General features: G+C 49.5%; 1 protein-coding gene across 3 annotated transcripts in view; it reads left to right on the plus strand.

The window, feature by feature from the left end:
* SMARCE1 (SWI/SNF related, matrix associated, actin dependent regulator of chromatin, subfamily e, member 1) overlaps nt 1-11,272 on the plus strand; it is a 90,336-nt gene extending 79,064 nt beyond the window's left edge. For all 3 annotated transcript variants that reach the window (XM_029572424.1, XM_029572423.1, XM_029572425.1), the window contains exons 9-11: nt 1,032-1,133; nt 1,543-1,753; nt 10,267-11,272. In XM_029572424.1, coding sequence (XP_029428284.1) covers nt 1,032-1,133; nt 1,543-1,753; nt 10,267-10,511 — 558 coding nt within the window. In that variant the 3' untranslated portion in view covers nt 10,512-11,272. The remainder of the gene's footprint in view (nt 1-1,031; nt 1,134-1,542; nt 1,754-10,266) is intronic.
* The last annotated feature ends 4,787 nt before the right edge of the window (nt 11,273-16,059 follow it).

The raw sequence follows: 16,059 nt of genomic DNA on the forward strand, positions 1-16,059 counted from the left end.
ACAATATCCCATTGGCTGAAGGAAGCTATTGTCTCGGCCTACATTTGCAAAGGAAAGCAGGTTCCGGATAGATTGTGTGCACATTCTACTAGAGCGCAGGCGGCTTCTTGGGCCGAGTGTCAGTTGGTTTCGCTGCAGGAGATTTGTGGAGCAGCAACGTGGTCGTCTTTGCACACTTTTTCTTGCCATTACTGGTTGGATGTTCAGGCTCCAGGTGAAGTGTCTTTTGGCGATAGTGTGTTATGTGGGGGTCTTTTGCGGACCTGCCCAGTGTAGGGGTGTTTTGGTACATCTCACTTGCTGGACTGATCTAGCGTATGAATAGGAAAGAAAAATTGGTTCTTACCTGATAATTTTTGTTCCTGAAGTACCACAGATCAGTCTATAGACCCATCCTGGTGTACATTTTGCTCAAGACCGTGGTGTCATGTCCATGTTAGGTCACATTTATGAGAAGAACTGTCAGGTTGTACATAGTAAGAGCCTTCAGACGATGGCCTGGTTGCTTGGTTCTCCTTTGGACTTTTGGCAGTCATGCTATGTTCAGGGGTTTGCCTGTTCAAGTTCAGTGTTTTCTGCTTAATTTCACAATAGTTGGGGTGGTTGATTTCTAATCTGGCTGGGTACAGGTCAATACTGAGGGACTGTAGGTGGCATGCTAGGTTATGTAACTGTGCCTCAAACTCTTTGGTTCTCTGCCTCCATCTGCTGGTAGGGAGGCAAATCCCACTTGTCTGGAGTGATCTCTGGTACTTCAAGAACGAAAATTAGGTAAGAACCTATTTTCTTTTCTATTCAAAATAAAGAAAATAGTTTCAAAAGTTGTCATAAAGAGTGGGATCAGGTAAGCTCATAGTTAAATGTGTAAGGGGGGGGGAATGTATTTACTTATACAAGCGGACATGCTGCACTGTGCCAGAATGATCTTAGACTACATATACATATTCAGGCTTTAAAATGTTCACCTTTGTGAAATGTTATATTTTTTTTTAATTTCATTTAATAAAATCTTGCTGGTGTATGTATTTCAGCGAAAGTTAGAAGCAGAGCTCCTGCAGATCGAGGAGCGTCACCAGGAGAAGAAGAGAAAGTTCTTAGAGAGTACCGAATCATTTAACAATGAACTGAAACGGGTATGGACTGCTGCCCCTAAAATCTCCATTTCCAATCATTTGCTCCACACATTGTTTGAAGCAGGGGCTCCCAAATGCAGTTACTTGTTGTAGAACTGGTATTTGTGGGGTTTAGGGGTGTAATAGGAAGTTGAATCTTCCTGTTTTAGCAGCGGTCATAATGTAATCTTGTCCCTAGTGGGGTTGGGTGCCAGGGCTTGAATGTCCGATACCAAACAGGTTCTCAGTCTTGAACAAAAGGGCAAGAAGAGACCATCCTCTTGTTATAACTAACCCTGCACTAGATCTTAGCCACAAGGCTGAGAAGCAGTCACTTTGAGGCCAGTGGAAGCAGTGTCTTTTGAGAGGTGCATTACCATTAAAAGGAAACCAGTAAGCTGTTAAACTGGCTTTTGCTTGTGCTTGGCAGCTGTGCAGCTTGAAAGTAGAAGTGGACATGGAGAAGATTGCATGTGAGATTGCCCAAGCAGAAGAACAGGCCCGCAAACGGCAGGAGGAAAGGGAAAAAGAAGCCACGGAGCAGGCCGAGCGCAAGCAGAATGCAGCTGCTGCTGAGGAAGAGCAGGCAGCCAACAAGACAGAGGAAAAGAGTGAAGAGGAAAGCACTCCTGTAGAGACAGGTACACACAGTATATGCTCAGATTAGTTTCCTGTATGTACCAGGATCAGTCCAGACCACTGGGTTATGCCTCTCTTCCAGCAGATGGAGTTAGAGAAAAGCTGAAAAACACCCCCAGATAACCCGGTGTGCCACCTGCGATCCTTCAGTATTTCTCTGACTCCAGCAGATGTAGGATGGCATAACCTGCAGTCCTGATCCTTTGCAAAATTCTTTTTCCCTGTACGTACCGGATCAGTCCAGACACCTGGGTTGTGACTCCGCACCAGCAGGTGGAGACAGAGTAAAACTTGTCGGGCTCCCTACATATAGTAAGGTGCCACCCACAGCCCCTCAGTCTTTCTCTGTCTCCAGCAGATGGGGCAGGTCCACCCACAGTCTCTGGGATCCCTGGGGTTGGAGTTAGCCAGTCAGGGATAGAAAAAAAAAAAAAAACAGGAAAAAAGAGGATAGCGGATTCCCTTTTTTATTTTAATTCATAGTAAAAAAAAAAACAAAAAGAAAATTAATTAGAAAGTTTTGGCCAGGAAGCTCCCGGTGGAAGTGTCTCCCAGGGGGGTTGCCAGATCCTGAGGGGATCATCCTCCCCTGGTAGAGGCCGCTGCTGGGGTCGAGGACCCGGCCCCTCTGGCAGCAGCGTTGGGGGTGACACCGGGGAGCCCGGTTCACTCACCCCCAGTGGAGCCCGGAGGCCTTCAGCACCCTGGTCAGCGATCGAAGTAAAAAAAAATAAAAAAAAAAGTTTCTTTTATTTTTGCGCCGGCTCTCTCTCGCGCGACGGTTTCGTTCGGGGGGGGGGGGGGGGGCGTTTTTTTCCTTAGGGCGGCGGCGTTTTCGTTGATTTAGTTCTCGGCCGGAATGCCCGTCGGGGCCGCCTGCTGCGCGTGCGGTTCCGCGCGCACGCGAGTCTCGAGGGTCGGCATGTGCTCTAGTTGCCTCGCCAGAGGCGAGGGACCGTCCGGGGGCGATCGGGGGGGTCGGACCCGGGCATCTCGTTCGCCGCCACGCGTTGTTTCAGTCCAGGAGGGGGGGCCGGATCCGTTCCCGCTTAGCGCGGGAGCGGCGGCCATTTTGTCGACCGTCCACGAGGCGACCAGGAGAGCCATGGAACATGACTTCCAGCCCCCTCCGCTCTCTCCCCAGCCTCGGGCCGCGTCGGGGGCACCTCGGGGTGCCTCCGATGCGGCTGACTGGGGTTCGGGGGAGGGGCACTCGGACTCGGAGGAGTCCTTTTCGGAGGATTTTAATTTTTTATTAAAAAAGTTGGCGAAGTATCAGAGGGAGCGGCGCAGGCACGGGAAGGTGCCAGGAGATGCAGATGGACGGTCTCGCTCCCGGAAGAGGTCGGCCCGCCCTAGAGACATGTCGGTGCCCCCGAAGGACAAGCGGCTGGCGCGTGGCGCGCCCCAGGGGCTGTTGTGAATTGGCCTCATGTTTGGGGTTTTTTTCTAGTTAGCTAGTTTTGGCTTTATCTGGCTTTGACATTACGTGCGACTGAGGGGCTGTGGGTGGCACCTTACTATATGTAGGGAGCCCGACAAGTTTTACTCTGTCTCCACCTGCTGGTGCGGAGTCACAACCCAGGTGTCTGGACTGATCCGTGTACTACAGGAACGAAAATTATCAGGTAAGAACTAATTTTCCTATTTGATTGATTAATAAGTGAAGGGGGTATCCTAACCTTAGTACTGCACCTTTGACTAGATCAACTTGTAGTAAGTAGTAGTAAAAAAAAAAAGGGGGGGGGGAAGACTGAGATCACTTTGTAATAGCAGGCAAGGCTGGGCTTCTGCCCTTGGCCTTAATACCCGGAGAATATTGACACAGCCCGGTGAGTTGGGGGGGGATTTACCGGTAGGCCAGTGTCCCCCCCCCCCCCCAATACAGTGCCAGAGATGTCTTAATTCCTCTGGTGGGAGCTACAAATTGCATATTAAGCCCAGGGACGTACATTCCCCTGGTTGAGTAGCTCTGAAAAAGAAAAAATAAATACATAAGACAAAGGATAAGCCTTTATACAGAGCGAGCCTGCTGAAATCTCCCGGGGCTCCGGAGGGGGTGAATTGCTTCACTCACCTGATTTTCTACTTACGGCTTAGATTACCATGCCGTGAGGATCGCGATGTGTAGCGTATGGAGAGCCAGCAGTGCGGCTCTCTCGTGAAGGCCTCTGCTCCCGCTGTATCCCCGGGGTCGAGGGGCCTTCACAGCTGCCGATTGCAGGGAAAAGAATCAGCATTGCCGCGATCACGCGGCTTAGGCTGCAGTCAGACAGTTCCCTGTATATACCCGGATCAGTCCAGACAGTGGGTTATGTCCCCCTTCCAGCAGATGGAGTCAGAGCAAAATTGTAAGGACGGCTTCTTATAGGTTGGAGCGCCCTCTGGTCCCTTCAGTATTACTCTGACTCCAGCAGATGAAAGTGGCACTTGCGGTCCCCCTGTAATCTTAATAGATTTTCTTAATATTTTCTTTCTTTAGATGGCTCATATTTAAAAAAAAAATAATAATAATAATAGGAGGATCTGTGAAAGAGCTCGCGATCGCATGGCTTAGGCCGCAATTACAGTTCACAAGGAGAGGCCTGCCCCGTCCCCGACAAGCGCAGGAACGGCAGCCATTTTGCCTGATTCGGGCCCTGATGCTGCGCAGGGGGAGGGGATTTCCCGCCGATTTCTCCGCCTACGTTAAGCCCCCAAAGGCCTCACGATTTGGGACATGATTCTCCTCCTCCTGCCGTGCCTCGGTGGGGGGGGGGGGGGGGGGGGGAGGGCCTTAAAGAGACAGCACCCATTTTCTTCTCAGTTTATTTTACTGCTTCACAAAGCTTATTTGGAGGCTGAGGCAGACTTGGAAGGGCAATATTCTCCTCCTGCTAAGATCCCCAGGCCTGTCGAGGATCAAGGGGCTCCTAGGACCTGGCCTTCCCATCCCACTCCTAATGCTGAGGTACCGGCGCCTTCCACTCCTCCGGGGTCCGTGCTTCTGGACCCCTCCCTAGTGGATATGAGCGATGATGTTGACAATGCCGCTCCGGTAGAGGGGGATGATCCACGGGTGCTCCTGTTATTTCATAAGGAGGAGCTAGACCCTTTGATTCCTCATGTGCTACAGGAACTAGATATTCAGGCTCCGCGGCCGGTGACGGATCCTGTTTTGTCGGGCCTGCGGGCCCCTCCTAGAACTTTTCCTTTCCACCCGATGCTTTTACAGCTTATGATCCGGGAATGGGATGTGCCTGAAGCCCACCCTAAGGATTGGTAGGGCCATGGGAAAAACTTTACCCACTGCTGGACTAGTTCTTGGATCTTCTCAAGATCCCTAAGGTGGATGTGGCCGTGTCTGCCATCGCTAAGCGCAGCACGGTTCCAGTAATGGGAGGAGCAGCTCTCAAGGACCTCCAGGATAGAAAGCTGGAGGTTCTACTCAAGAGGATATTTGAAGTATTGGCCCTCTGAGTTAGGGCGGCTGTCAGTAGTAGTCTTATGCAGAGAACTACCCTTAGATGGGTTCAGCAATTACTCACAACTCAAGAGCTCCCTCCAGCGGAGGCAGAACAGGCCGACCGCATGGAAGCAGCGGTTGCTTATACAGCGGACGCCTTTTACGATCTTCTTCGTACTTCTGCGCGCATGATGTCCTCGACATTTTCGGCAAGGTGGCTTCTTTGGCTCCGCAGTTGGTTGGCTGATGTCTCTTCTAAGTCTCAGCTGGGCGCCTTTCCGTTTAGAGGCAAGCTATTATTTGGAGATGATCTGGAACAACTGGTTCAATCCTTAGGGGACAATAAGGTTTACAAGCCCAGGCCGTCTCGCCCTTTTGGTGCGACCCGGAGTCGTTTTCGGGGTCAGCGCCATTTTCGTATGGGTAGGGGCTCGTCTTTTGCCCCTTGGCAGTTGTCGCAAAGGTCTCAGGCTTGGGCTCATTCCTTTCGTGGTAGACGGCCTCAGTGCGACGGATCCTCCCAAGGATTTTCCTCCAACAAGGCTTCCCAATGAAGGTACGCCAGCCCATTCCTCTGTTCCCGAGATCGGGGGTCTCGTCTCCCTGTTTCGCGAGGAACGGGTCAAGATTACGTCTGACCAGTGAGTTCTAGATATCATAGAACATGGTTACGCTTTGGATTTTGCTCGCCCGCTTTGGGATCTGTTCCTGGTGTCTCCTTGCGGGTCTCAGGCAAAGCAACAGGTCATATTCCAAACCCTGTCTCGGCTCAAGGCTTTGGGAGTGGTTGTCCCGGTGTTACTGAACAATGTCGGACCGGCAGGTACTCCATTTATTTCGTAGTCCCCAAGAAGGAGGGCTCCTTCCGGCCGATATTGGACTTAAAAAAAAGTCAGCAGAGCTCTACGGGTCCCTCGTTATTGAATGAAGGCGTTGAGGTCAGTCATTGCAGCCGTTCACAAAGGTGAATTTTTGGCTTCTTTGGATCTGACGGAGGCTTACCTTCACATAGGAATCCGAGAGCATCATCAAAGGTTTCTGTGGTTCATGGTTTTGGGCGAGCATTACCAGTTTCATGCGCTGCCGTTCGGTTTAGCGACGGCTCCCCACGTCTTCACCAAGGTGATGGTGGTAGTGGCAGCGTGTCTGCGGCGGGAGGGGATCTTAGTTCATCACTATCTGGACGACTGGCTCATTCGGGCGAGATCGGAAGAGCTCTGCAAGGTGGCGGTGCAGTCGGTTTTTCATCGCCTCCATTCGCTCGGATGGGTTGTCAATTTCTCCAAAAGCCAATTGATACTGTCCCAGATGTTGGAATTTCTGGGAGCACGGTTCGATACGTATGTGGGCAAGGTTTTCCTGCCTCGGGAGAGGATGGGCAAACTATTGTCTCAGGTTCGACATCTTTTGGCCCTTCAGTTGCCCAAGGTATGGGACTATTTGCAAGTTCTTGGTTCTATGGTGTCTACTCTGGAGTTGGTTCCCTGGGTGTTTGCTCATATGAGGCCTTTGCAAAGGGTGTTACTTTCCCATTGGGACCCCAAGTCCGAGGAGTTCCACTTGCCCTTGCCCCTTCTGGATCCAGCCAAGGCCAGTCTAGAATGGTGGTTGATCCCTGATCACTTACAGCAGGGAATGGATCTAGAGAATCCACAGTGGATGATTGTGACAACGGATGCCAGCCTTTCCAGTTGAGGGCAGTCTGTCAGTCACGATCAGCACAAGGTCAATGGATAGCGCAGGAGTCCAAGTGGTCCATAAATCGGTTGGAGACAAGGGCAGTTCGTCTAGCGTTGCACCGTTTTCTCCCGCTAATCCAGCATTGTTCGGTAAGGATCCTATGCGACAACCGTGGCTTACATAAATCGTCAGGGGGGAACAAAAAGTCAGCCGGTGGCCACAGAGGCGGACAAGTTGATGGTCTGGACGGAACGCAATCTGCTTCGGTTGGCGGCGTCGCACATAGCCGGAGTGGACAACGTCCAGGCAGATTTTCTCAGTCGACAAAGGCTAGATCCCGGCAAATGGGAACTGTCCGAGGAGGCGATGCGGCTCTTGACTCGCCGGTGGGGAGTCCTCCGGCTGGATTTGAAGGCGGTTCTGCTGAATGCGAAAGCGGCTCTTTTCTTCAGTCGCAGAAGGGAGCACGAGTTGGAAGGGGTGGATGCCCTGGTCCTTCCGTGGCCTCACGACGTACTCCTCTGTGTTTCCTCCTTGGCCATTGGTGGGGAAGGTCTTAAGGCGAATAGAGTCCCACCGGGAGCCTGTTATTCTCGTAGTTCCTGAGTGGCCGCGGAGGCCGTGATTCGCAGACCTGATCAACTTGGCGGTAGACGGTCCCTTGCGTCTGTCACCTACCGAATTTACTCCGACAGGGTCCAGTATTTTTCGATCAGGCGGCTCACTTTTGTCTAGCGGCTTGGCTTATGAGAGAAGACAGTTGAGAAAGAAGGGCTATCCAGATGCTGTGATTACCACTCTAATATGCGCACGAAAGACCTCTACTTCTCTCACCTACGTTCGGGTGTGGAAGGTTTTCAATTCCTGGTGCAGTGGGATGAAGGTGTCCCCGCGCCAGGCCACTATTGTGCACATTCTCACGTTCTTGCAGGAAGGCTTAAAGAAAGGACTGGCGTATAGCTCGCTCCGGGTTCAGGCAGCAGCGTTAGGCTAAGAGGTAAAGTTGATGGTACATCCATTGCAGGACATCCGGATGTGGTGCGTTTTTTGAAGGGAGCCAAACATATATACCCGCCGATGCATGCAGTGTGTCCTTCGTGGAGTTTAAATTTGGTTCTCCATGGGCTCTGTAGTCCTCCCTTTGAGCCTATCAAGCGGACTACGTTGAAAAATGTAACATTGAAGGCGGTGTTCCTCGTGGCTATCTTTTCGGCCAGACGAATATCGGAGATTCAAGTGTTGTCCTGCAGAGAACCATTCTTGCGAATCTCGGACTCTGGTGTTTCGGACGGTGCCTTCTTTTTTGCCGAAGGTTGTATCGGTGTTTCATGTAAATCAGTCAGTTGAGTTACCAGCTTTTCCAGATTTGGATAGGAATTCTCCTCAGGCTCAGGATTTGAGGAGACTGGACGTCTGCAGGATACTTCTGCGGTACTTGGAAGTGACTAATGCTTTTCGATTGTCAGATCATCTTTTTGTCTTATTGAGCGGTCCTAAGAAAGGGTGTAAGGCTTCAAAGACTACTATTGCCCGATGGTTGAAGGACACTATTGTCTTGGCATACATATGTCATGGGCAGCAAGTGCCAGATGGTCTTAAGGCTCATTCGATCAGATCTCAAGCGGCATCTTGGGCAGAGAGCCAATGTGTTTCGCCACAAGAGATTTGCAGGGCAGCTACTTGGTAATCTTTGCATACGTTTGCTAAGCATGACCATTTGGTCGTCCTAGCTCCGGATGTTTATTCTTTTGGCAGCAGTGTTCTTCGAGAGGGACTCTCTGTGTCCCACCCCATTTAGGGCAGCTTGGGTATATCGCAGCGGTCTGGACTGATCCTGGTACGTACAGGGAAAGGAAAATTGGTTCTTACCTGCTAATTTTCGTTCCTGTAGTACCAAGGATCAGTCTAGACACCCGCCTTTGGGTATAGTGTTCAGGAGAGTCCGCTCGGTTGGTTTTGTTTTTTTTCTCTCTGAAGATTTTCAAGCAGGCTTATCCATGGAAGCATTTCAATCCGTACTCTTGTCCTGTACATAATTTTCACAGGTGGTTGTTCAGCTAAATTCTCTTGATCTAGTCATTGGTTGTTAATTTACTAACTTCATTCTGCTTTGATATTGATTATACTGAAGAATCGCAGGTGGCACTCCGGTATATCTAGGGAGTGCTTTTCAGCTTTTCTCTGACTCCATCTGCTGGAAGGAAGGCATAACCCAGCGGTCTGGACTGATCCTTGGTACTACAGGAACGAAAATTAGCAAGTAAGAACCAATTTTCCTATATCTCCATGACTTGGGTAGACCAGAGTGGATTTGGAACAGGCCTTTGTCCTTCAGGGCTCAGAATACCTGTTTGCAGCCAATAGAGGCTGATAAAAGGAGGACGGTATAAGCCCAGGTCTTAAAAAAAAAAAAACAAAAACAAATAGGAAAAGTGAAATTAAGACGTTCAGTCACAGAATTAACTGGGCTTCAAGACTAGGTCTAGGGTATGCCTGGGTCCCCCTGCTGCCCTTCATTGGTTTGGCAGAGGCAGACTCCCAGTTGGTAGATCTTGACAGTGACATAGCTTAATGCCTCAAATGGTGCCATTACTGCTCACAAGTTTGATTTGTGCTAATTCAGGCACTATTAGCAAAAGGAGACTTTAGGGTACAGTAAATCATTATGTTGTGTTGTACTGCATTTACAGCTAGTTTAAAACTCTTACAAACCCCTCCCTTGGTTCTTTAAGCTCAAAACTACTCCAATGTATGTAAAAAGTATTTCAACCTGCACTTGCATTCAGGTTTCTTCTAGAGGTTAAACCTGACCTTTTGATAATAGAAAACCGAAGATGAAATATTTTGGTAGATGACTTGTTTTCAATAAAAGCCTACACTCATATTTCGATGGACACATGCTCTTGAAGGATCCTAAGCTCTAGCCCACAAAAATAATAAAACTATTACATTTTAGGACAAAGACTATCCTAACTCCTGACTACAGTTTGGAGGATTTGGATGATACAGAGGCAAGTAAGTACTCCCTGCAGGGCTAGTAACAGCAGGCAATGTGTACATGAGGAATGAGCATTTGCAGCCGGTACAGCCGGTTCCGTGTCCAGCAGCATTCCTGAACCCATCTGCACAAAACAAAATTAGAAAGACAACGTGCTACGGGCATTCCTTTTGTCAACTTTCTGTCTTTTAGACATTATAAGCTTTATTTTGACATTCAGCCATAGCATCCATGATCTCACTTCTGTTTCCTTGCTGTCTGACTTTGAGAAAAGTAAACCTGTAAGCCTTACAAGTAACTCAGTATTCATGAGCTCTTCTGTGAAGGTGTTTGAGGTTCTGCTTTGGGCTTAGAAATGTCACCCTTCTTTCCCACTTGTTTTGTCATTACAGAAGAGCCCCGGCCACCACCACCTAATCTTCCCCCTCCACCTCCTGAAGAGGAAGCAATGGAAAGTCAGCAGAATGGTGAGGAAGGGACATCCACCCCAGAAGACAAAGAGAGCGGCCAGGAGGCTGTGGACAGCACGATGGAGGAAGGAACAAGCGATAGCAACACCGGCTCAGATAGCAACAGTGCAATAGCAGAGGAGCTGCCAACAGAGCCCACCTCTGAGGACACGGAGAAGAAGGAATAAGTTCAGCCATTCCATGCAGGGTTCACCCCTGCTCAGTACTGTTCTTGCTGCAAAATAGTTTTATGTATTTTGTCTTGTTACATTGTCTAAAGAGGGAATGAGGCATGTACCTATATTTCTGCTGTTGTTATAATAACCGGTAAAGAAATCTGACTTTAACCTGGTGGCATTGCTTGTCTCCCCATCACCATAAGAGAATTATTCTTAGTGCTGGTGCAGAAGGAGAATTGTGATAGGGTTTCCTCTGAGCATGTCAGGTGATTTTAGACTCCTGTTTTAATATTAAAAATAGTAAAAGCACAAACTCCCCTCAAAAAAAAAAACATTCTTTGGTTGCACCTCCTCAGGCTTTGCTGCCTTCAAGCCTTGATGGCCTTTCTAAATTTGTTTATATGTAATTGGTTAATTAAAACTTGCAGAAATGTTATGTTATACTCCTGCCCTGGGTACTTAGCCTGCATGCACACATCCAAGACTGTTTGGGTCCAGATACTAGCATGAGATTGACATTTTTAGATGGTAACACTGAGTCTTCATGAAGAGCTGTGCTTTTCTTTCTGGAATATGCTAATACCTTGCATTGTCTAACTGTTCTGAAACCCAGAGAAGGAGGCAGATACCTAACCACTCAGGTTACAGGGAAGCTGTGCTGGAGTTTCTTATTGCAGCATGGGTGATATGTTCTTAAAATAAAAATATAAAAGACAACATGATGAAACTGTTCATTTTTTTAAATAAAATAAAAGTAACCATGAAATGATTGTTTGTATCTTTACTGTGAACACTAAACTAATTGGTACTTCTCATTTTTTCGTACTAGAGCACGCTCAGAGTGGTGTAAAACATAAAACTTTACAAATACAGTATTAAAAACAATTTGATACCCACCCAATAAAGCTGTTCTCTTCAGACACATGGCACCCTGCTCAGCACAACCTCTGCCTCGGTGCCCCCAGCTGTGCCTGCAGGGCCTCAGGCTGACACACAGCATGTGCCTGAAACTGATAGAAACTTCAGAGACTCCTGGATTCTGGTTTCCTAGGGCTATATAGTTGTCCTCACATTTTCATTTTACTTCTTTTTGCAGTGCATTGCGAGGGCTGCATCCTGTCATTTTGAAACTGCACATCCCCCCTCTACCCCCCCCAACACATTCTATTGCAAGTGGTGAGACATGTGACTGAGCCTACGCCCTCAGCGACCCCTGTTTTCTGCTTAAGAAAGCCTCCGGGGCTTGTTTCTTTGGAGCTTGTAGTTTCAGTATCTGATACATTCTTGTTTAAAAAAAAAAATGCAGATTCCCTGTACGTACCAGGATCAGTCCAGACTGCTGGGTTATGCCTCCCGTCCAGCAGATGGAGTCAGAGAAACTGAAAAGCACCCCCTAGATATACCGGTGTGCCACCTGCGATCCCTCAGTATTTTCTCTGACTCCAGCAGATTGAGAGGCAATCTGGTCCTGGTCCTTCTATATTTTCTAATTGGTTATCCAGGTTTGGTTATTATACTATCCCTGACTAGATCAACTAGTTTGTTATACTTTTAAAATAATATAAAATAAAATGAGAAGTAGGAAGTTTTAGGACGCGTTAGTCTCTCGTTCCTTTGTTGGATTTCCCGCGCAGCGAGGAGGCAGGTTTGCGGCAGGCTTCAGAGGGCAATGCCCTCACACCATTTGCCCGGAGCTAGTTAGTCCCAGTGGATCTCGGGGGAAAGATTACTGGTGGGCCGGTCACCCTCCCCCCACATTAGCAGTATTCCAGAGGTTTTCCTCTGAAGGGGGCTTTTAGGTGCAGACACATTCTTTAAAAAAAAAAAAAAAGCCGCTTAAGTCCTGTTGGGGGCAGGCAGTGGGCTTATTCTTGCAGCCCTGGTCTGCCGCGGTTCAGCCCTGGGACTCGGAGGGGGTGGCTGGTTCACCCGGCGCGTTGCTTTATTTAGGAGGTAGAGTTTCTTTTTTTGGTGCGATTTTCTAGCCGTGTGTCTTTCCGGCGCTGCTCGGCATGCCGCTCTCTTCGGCCTGCGGGGGGCGGGGGCGCGACTCTCCCGAGAGGGTCTCTGCTCCCGATGCCTTCCCGGGGGCGAGGGACCCTCTCGGGGGCCGAGCGCTGCCCGCAGCGTTTCTTCTCCTGCCTGTCCAGCGCGGCATTGGGGAGTGCTCTGCTCTCGATCGGCAGCCCTGCCTCCCATAGAGGAGGCGGCGGCCATTTTGCACGCGTTGCCGACGGTGGGAGCAGCATCGGAGGCGGAAGATTCCCCTCCATTATCTCCGCCTGCCTTCAGCTCGCACAATTCGCCCGATTGCGATGCCCCTCGGGGCCCCCCCCTTCCAGGGAGGATAAGCCTTGACAGGTATACATAATAAAAGCTGGTACATATCTGCTCGCCCTTCCTACGATTTTATTCTTATTTTCTAGTGATGAGGGTAGGATCCGGCTACTATTATGGTATACAAGTAACAGCAGGAGCGTGCAGTGCTTGATCGGTGAGTCCGGCACAATCGGCCAACACTGGAAGGGCAAAGCCGTGCTTTGAAATCAAAGCCACACATTCACCCGCAGCTATGTCCACACTTGGGCACATTCAGGATGTTGATGTGGAACAGCCCAGTGCTTGGGACTCCTATGCAGAATATCTGTCGTTCTTTTTGGCAGCCAATAGGTTTGAGATCCCTAAATAGAAACAAGCTATTTTCTTGCCTGTGTTAAAAAAAAAAAAAATATATATATATATATATAAAAAAGCCATCATTTGTTTCTGCATCTCAGCAGCATTGCCAAACATTAAGATGTATGAAATTTCTACAAGCCCATTTGTCATCTCCTCCATAAATCATAGGGCAAATGTGTCAACCTTGCAAGCAGAATCAGAGTTGAACTAGGAGCACTGCTATCTGTTTGGCTCAGCTAAGTTGTAGAGCATTGCGCTGACCCTTGCAATAGCAAGGGAAAAGGTTTTAGCAAGCGAAATGGCACTTCAGCACGTGCAACTAATCCGTGTCACAGTGTCTGATGGGGATATTGTCTGCCACAGTAAGAAAGTCAGCAGCCATCTCAAGAGGCTGTGCTTCCAAAACTCAGATTTTAGCTGCAGAGGACAGCATCGATGCATTGTATGCAGATTTAAAGGCACAGAATGTCATTTTTGCAAAAAAAAAAAAAAAAGTCATATGGTCCTGTCTCCACAGGTGGTTTCCTATTTGTTCATTATAATTTCTCAGTGTCCTGCTTCCACAGCAAATGCTGTGGGCGGCGGATGTTTCCTCTAAGTCACGATTGGGTTCTTTTCCATTCAGGGAAAAAATTGTTGTTTGGAGTCGAGCTGGATCAAGACCACAAGATTTATAAGTTGCCTCAGGATAAGCCCTGACAGCCTTGACCCTTTGGGAATCTTGGACTCCTTCCTTTCGGGGCAGACGGTCTCAGCGAATGGGATCCTCGCAGGGCTTTAACCCCAACAAAGCTACACAACGGAGGCACGCAGGCCCATTCCTCCATTCCGCGCATCAGGGGTCGGTTGTCCCTGTTTTGGGAGGAATGGGTCAGGATAACTTTGGACCAGTGGGTCCTTGACGTGGTATGTCACGGTTACGAGTTGGATTTTGCTCGTCTGCTCCGGGATCCTTTTATGATATTGCCATGCGGTCCTCCGGAAAGTAGCTGGTTATTGCCCAAACCTTGGACCGGTTACAGACACTGGGGGCGGTAATACCAGTTCTACCGGTCGAACGCAGGACTGGCCGGTATTCCATATACTTCGTCGTTCCAAAGTAGGAAGGCACGTTCAGGCCGACATTGGATTAAAAGAGGATAAACAAGGCTTTACGCGTTCCTCGTTTTCGTGTGGAGACGCTGCGGTCTGTTATTGCGGCCGTCAACAAGGGAGAATTGTTGGCTTCTTGGATCTAACTGAGGCCTATCTCCACATTGGAATCCGGGGGCGTCATGAGAGATACCTGAGGTTCATGGTGTTAGGGAACCATTTAAAGTTTTGTGCCCTTCCGTTCGGGTTAGCGAATGCCCTAAGGGTGTTCACCAAGGTTTTCCTGGTCGTTGCAGTCTTTCTACGCCGTCAAGGAATACTGGTACATCCCTATCTCGACATTTGGCTCATCCGGGCAAAGTCGGAAGCATTGTGCAAACGGGCGGTTCGGTTGGTGGTGGAGCAACTTCAGACGCTAGGTTGGGTAGTCAACTTCGTGAAGAGCCAGCTAACACCGACCCAACACTTGGAGTTCTTGGGAGCCCGATTCAATACTTTGGTAGGCAAAGTGTTCCTGCCGCATCAGCGAATGGTCAATCTGATGGCACAATTGCAGAACCTGTTGGATCTCCCGTTACCTACGGCCTGGGATTATTTACAAGTCATTGGACATATGGCTTCTACTCTGGAGATGGTACCAGGGGCCTTTGCATATATGTGGCCTTTACAAAGAGCGCTTCTTTCTCGTTGGGATCCCAGGTCCGAGGATTACAACATGGGGTTACCATTGCTGGAACCGGCCCGGTCCAGTCTCGCTTGGTGGTTGACCCTGGACCATCTTCTGCAAGGGGTGGACCTAGAACCTCCACCTTGGATAGTCGTGACGACGGAGGCCAATCTATCCGGCTGGGGGGCTGTGTGTCAGTCCTGAGCGGTGCAGGGGGCGTGGTCTCGCCAGGCCACTTGGTCCATTGATCGTCGGGAGACCAGAGCGGTCCGTCTGGCCTTGCGTCACCTCCTCCCGAGGGTACACGGTCGGGCGGTGCGAGTTCTATCGGACAACGTGACCGCTGTGGCATATATATAAACCGGCAAGGGGGCACAAAAAGTCGTCCAGTGGTGGCTGAAGCGTCATTGTTGATGGCCTGGGCGGAACGTCATTTATCCCATATCGCTGCCACCTATATTGCAGGAGTGGACAATGTTCAGGCGGATTATCTCAGTCGGCAACACCTAGACCCAGAAGAATGGGAGCTGTCGGCTGAAGAGATGTATCTCATAACCCAGCGTTGGGGGTTGTCGCACCTGGACTTGATGACGACTCGGCTAAATGCAAAGGTGGCGCGTTTCTTCAGCCGAAGGCAGGAACACGGATCGGAAGGGATGGATGCGCTTGGGCTTCCGTGGCCTCTTCATGTCCTCCTCTATGTGTTTCCTCCGTGGCCCCTAGTGGGAAAGGTGTTAAGGCGTATAGAATCCCATCGGGGTCTGGTTATTCTCATGGCTCCGGAGTGGCCAAGGCGCCCGCGGTTCGCGGATCTCGTCAATCTGGCGGTGGACGGGCCATTGCATCTAGACCATCTTCTGAAGCTCCTTCGCCAGGGTCCGGTATTTTTCGATCTGGCGGATCGCTTTTGTCTGGCGGCTTGGCTTATGAGCGGAGACAGTTGAGGATGAAAGGTTATCCAGAAGCGGATATTTCTACCCTCCTTCGGGCGCGCAGATCCTCGACTACTCTTACTTATGCTAGAGTATGGAAGGTCTTTGACTCTGGATGCGGTGACTTAAAGATTTCGCCCCGACAGACTCCTGTAGGGCATATCCTTACGTTTTATGCAGGTTGGTT

This window comes from Rhinatrema bivittatum, chromosome 12, assembly GCF_901001135.1.
Source record: "Rhinatrema bivittatum chromosome 12, aRhiBiv1.1, whole genome shotgun sequence".
Classification (NCBI taxonomy): Eukaryota; Metazoa; Chordata; class Amphibia; order Gymnophiona; family Rhinatrematidae; genus Rhinatrema; species Rhinatrema bivittatum.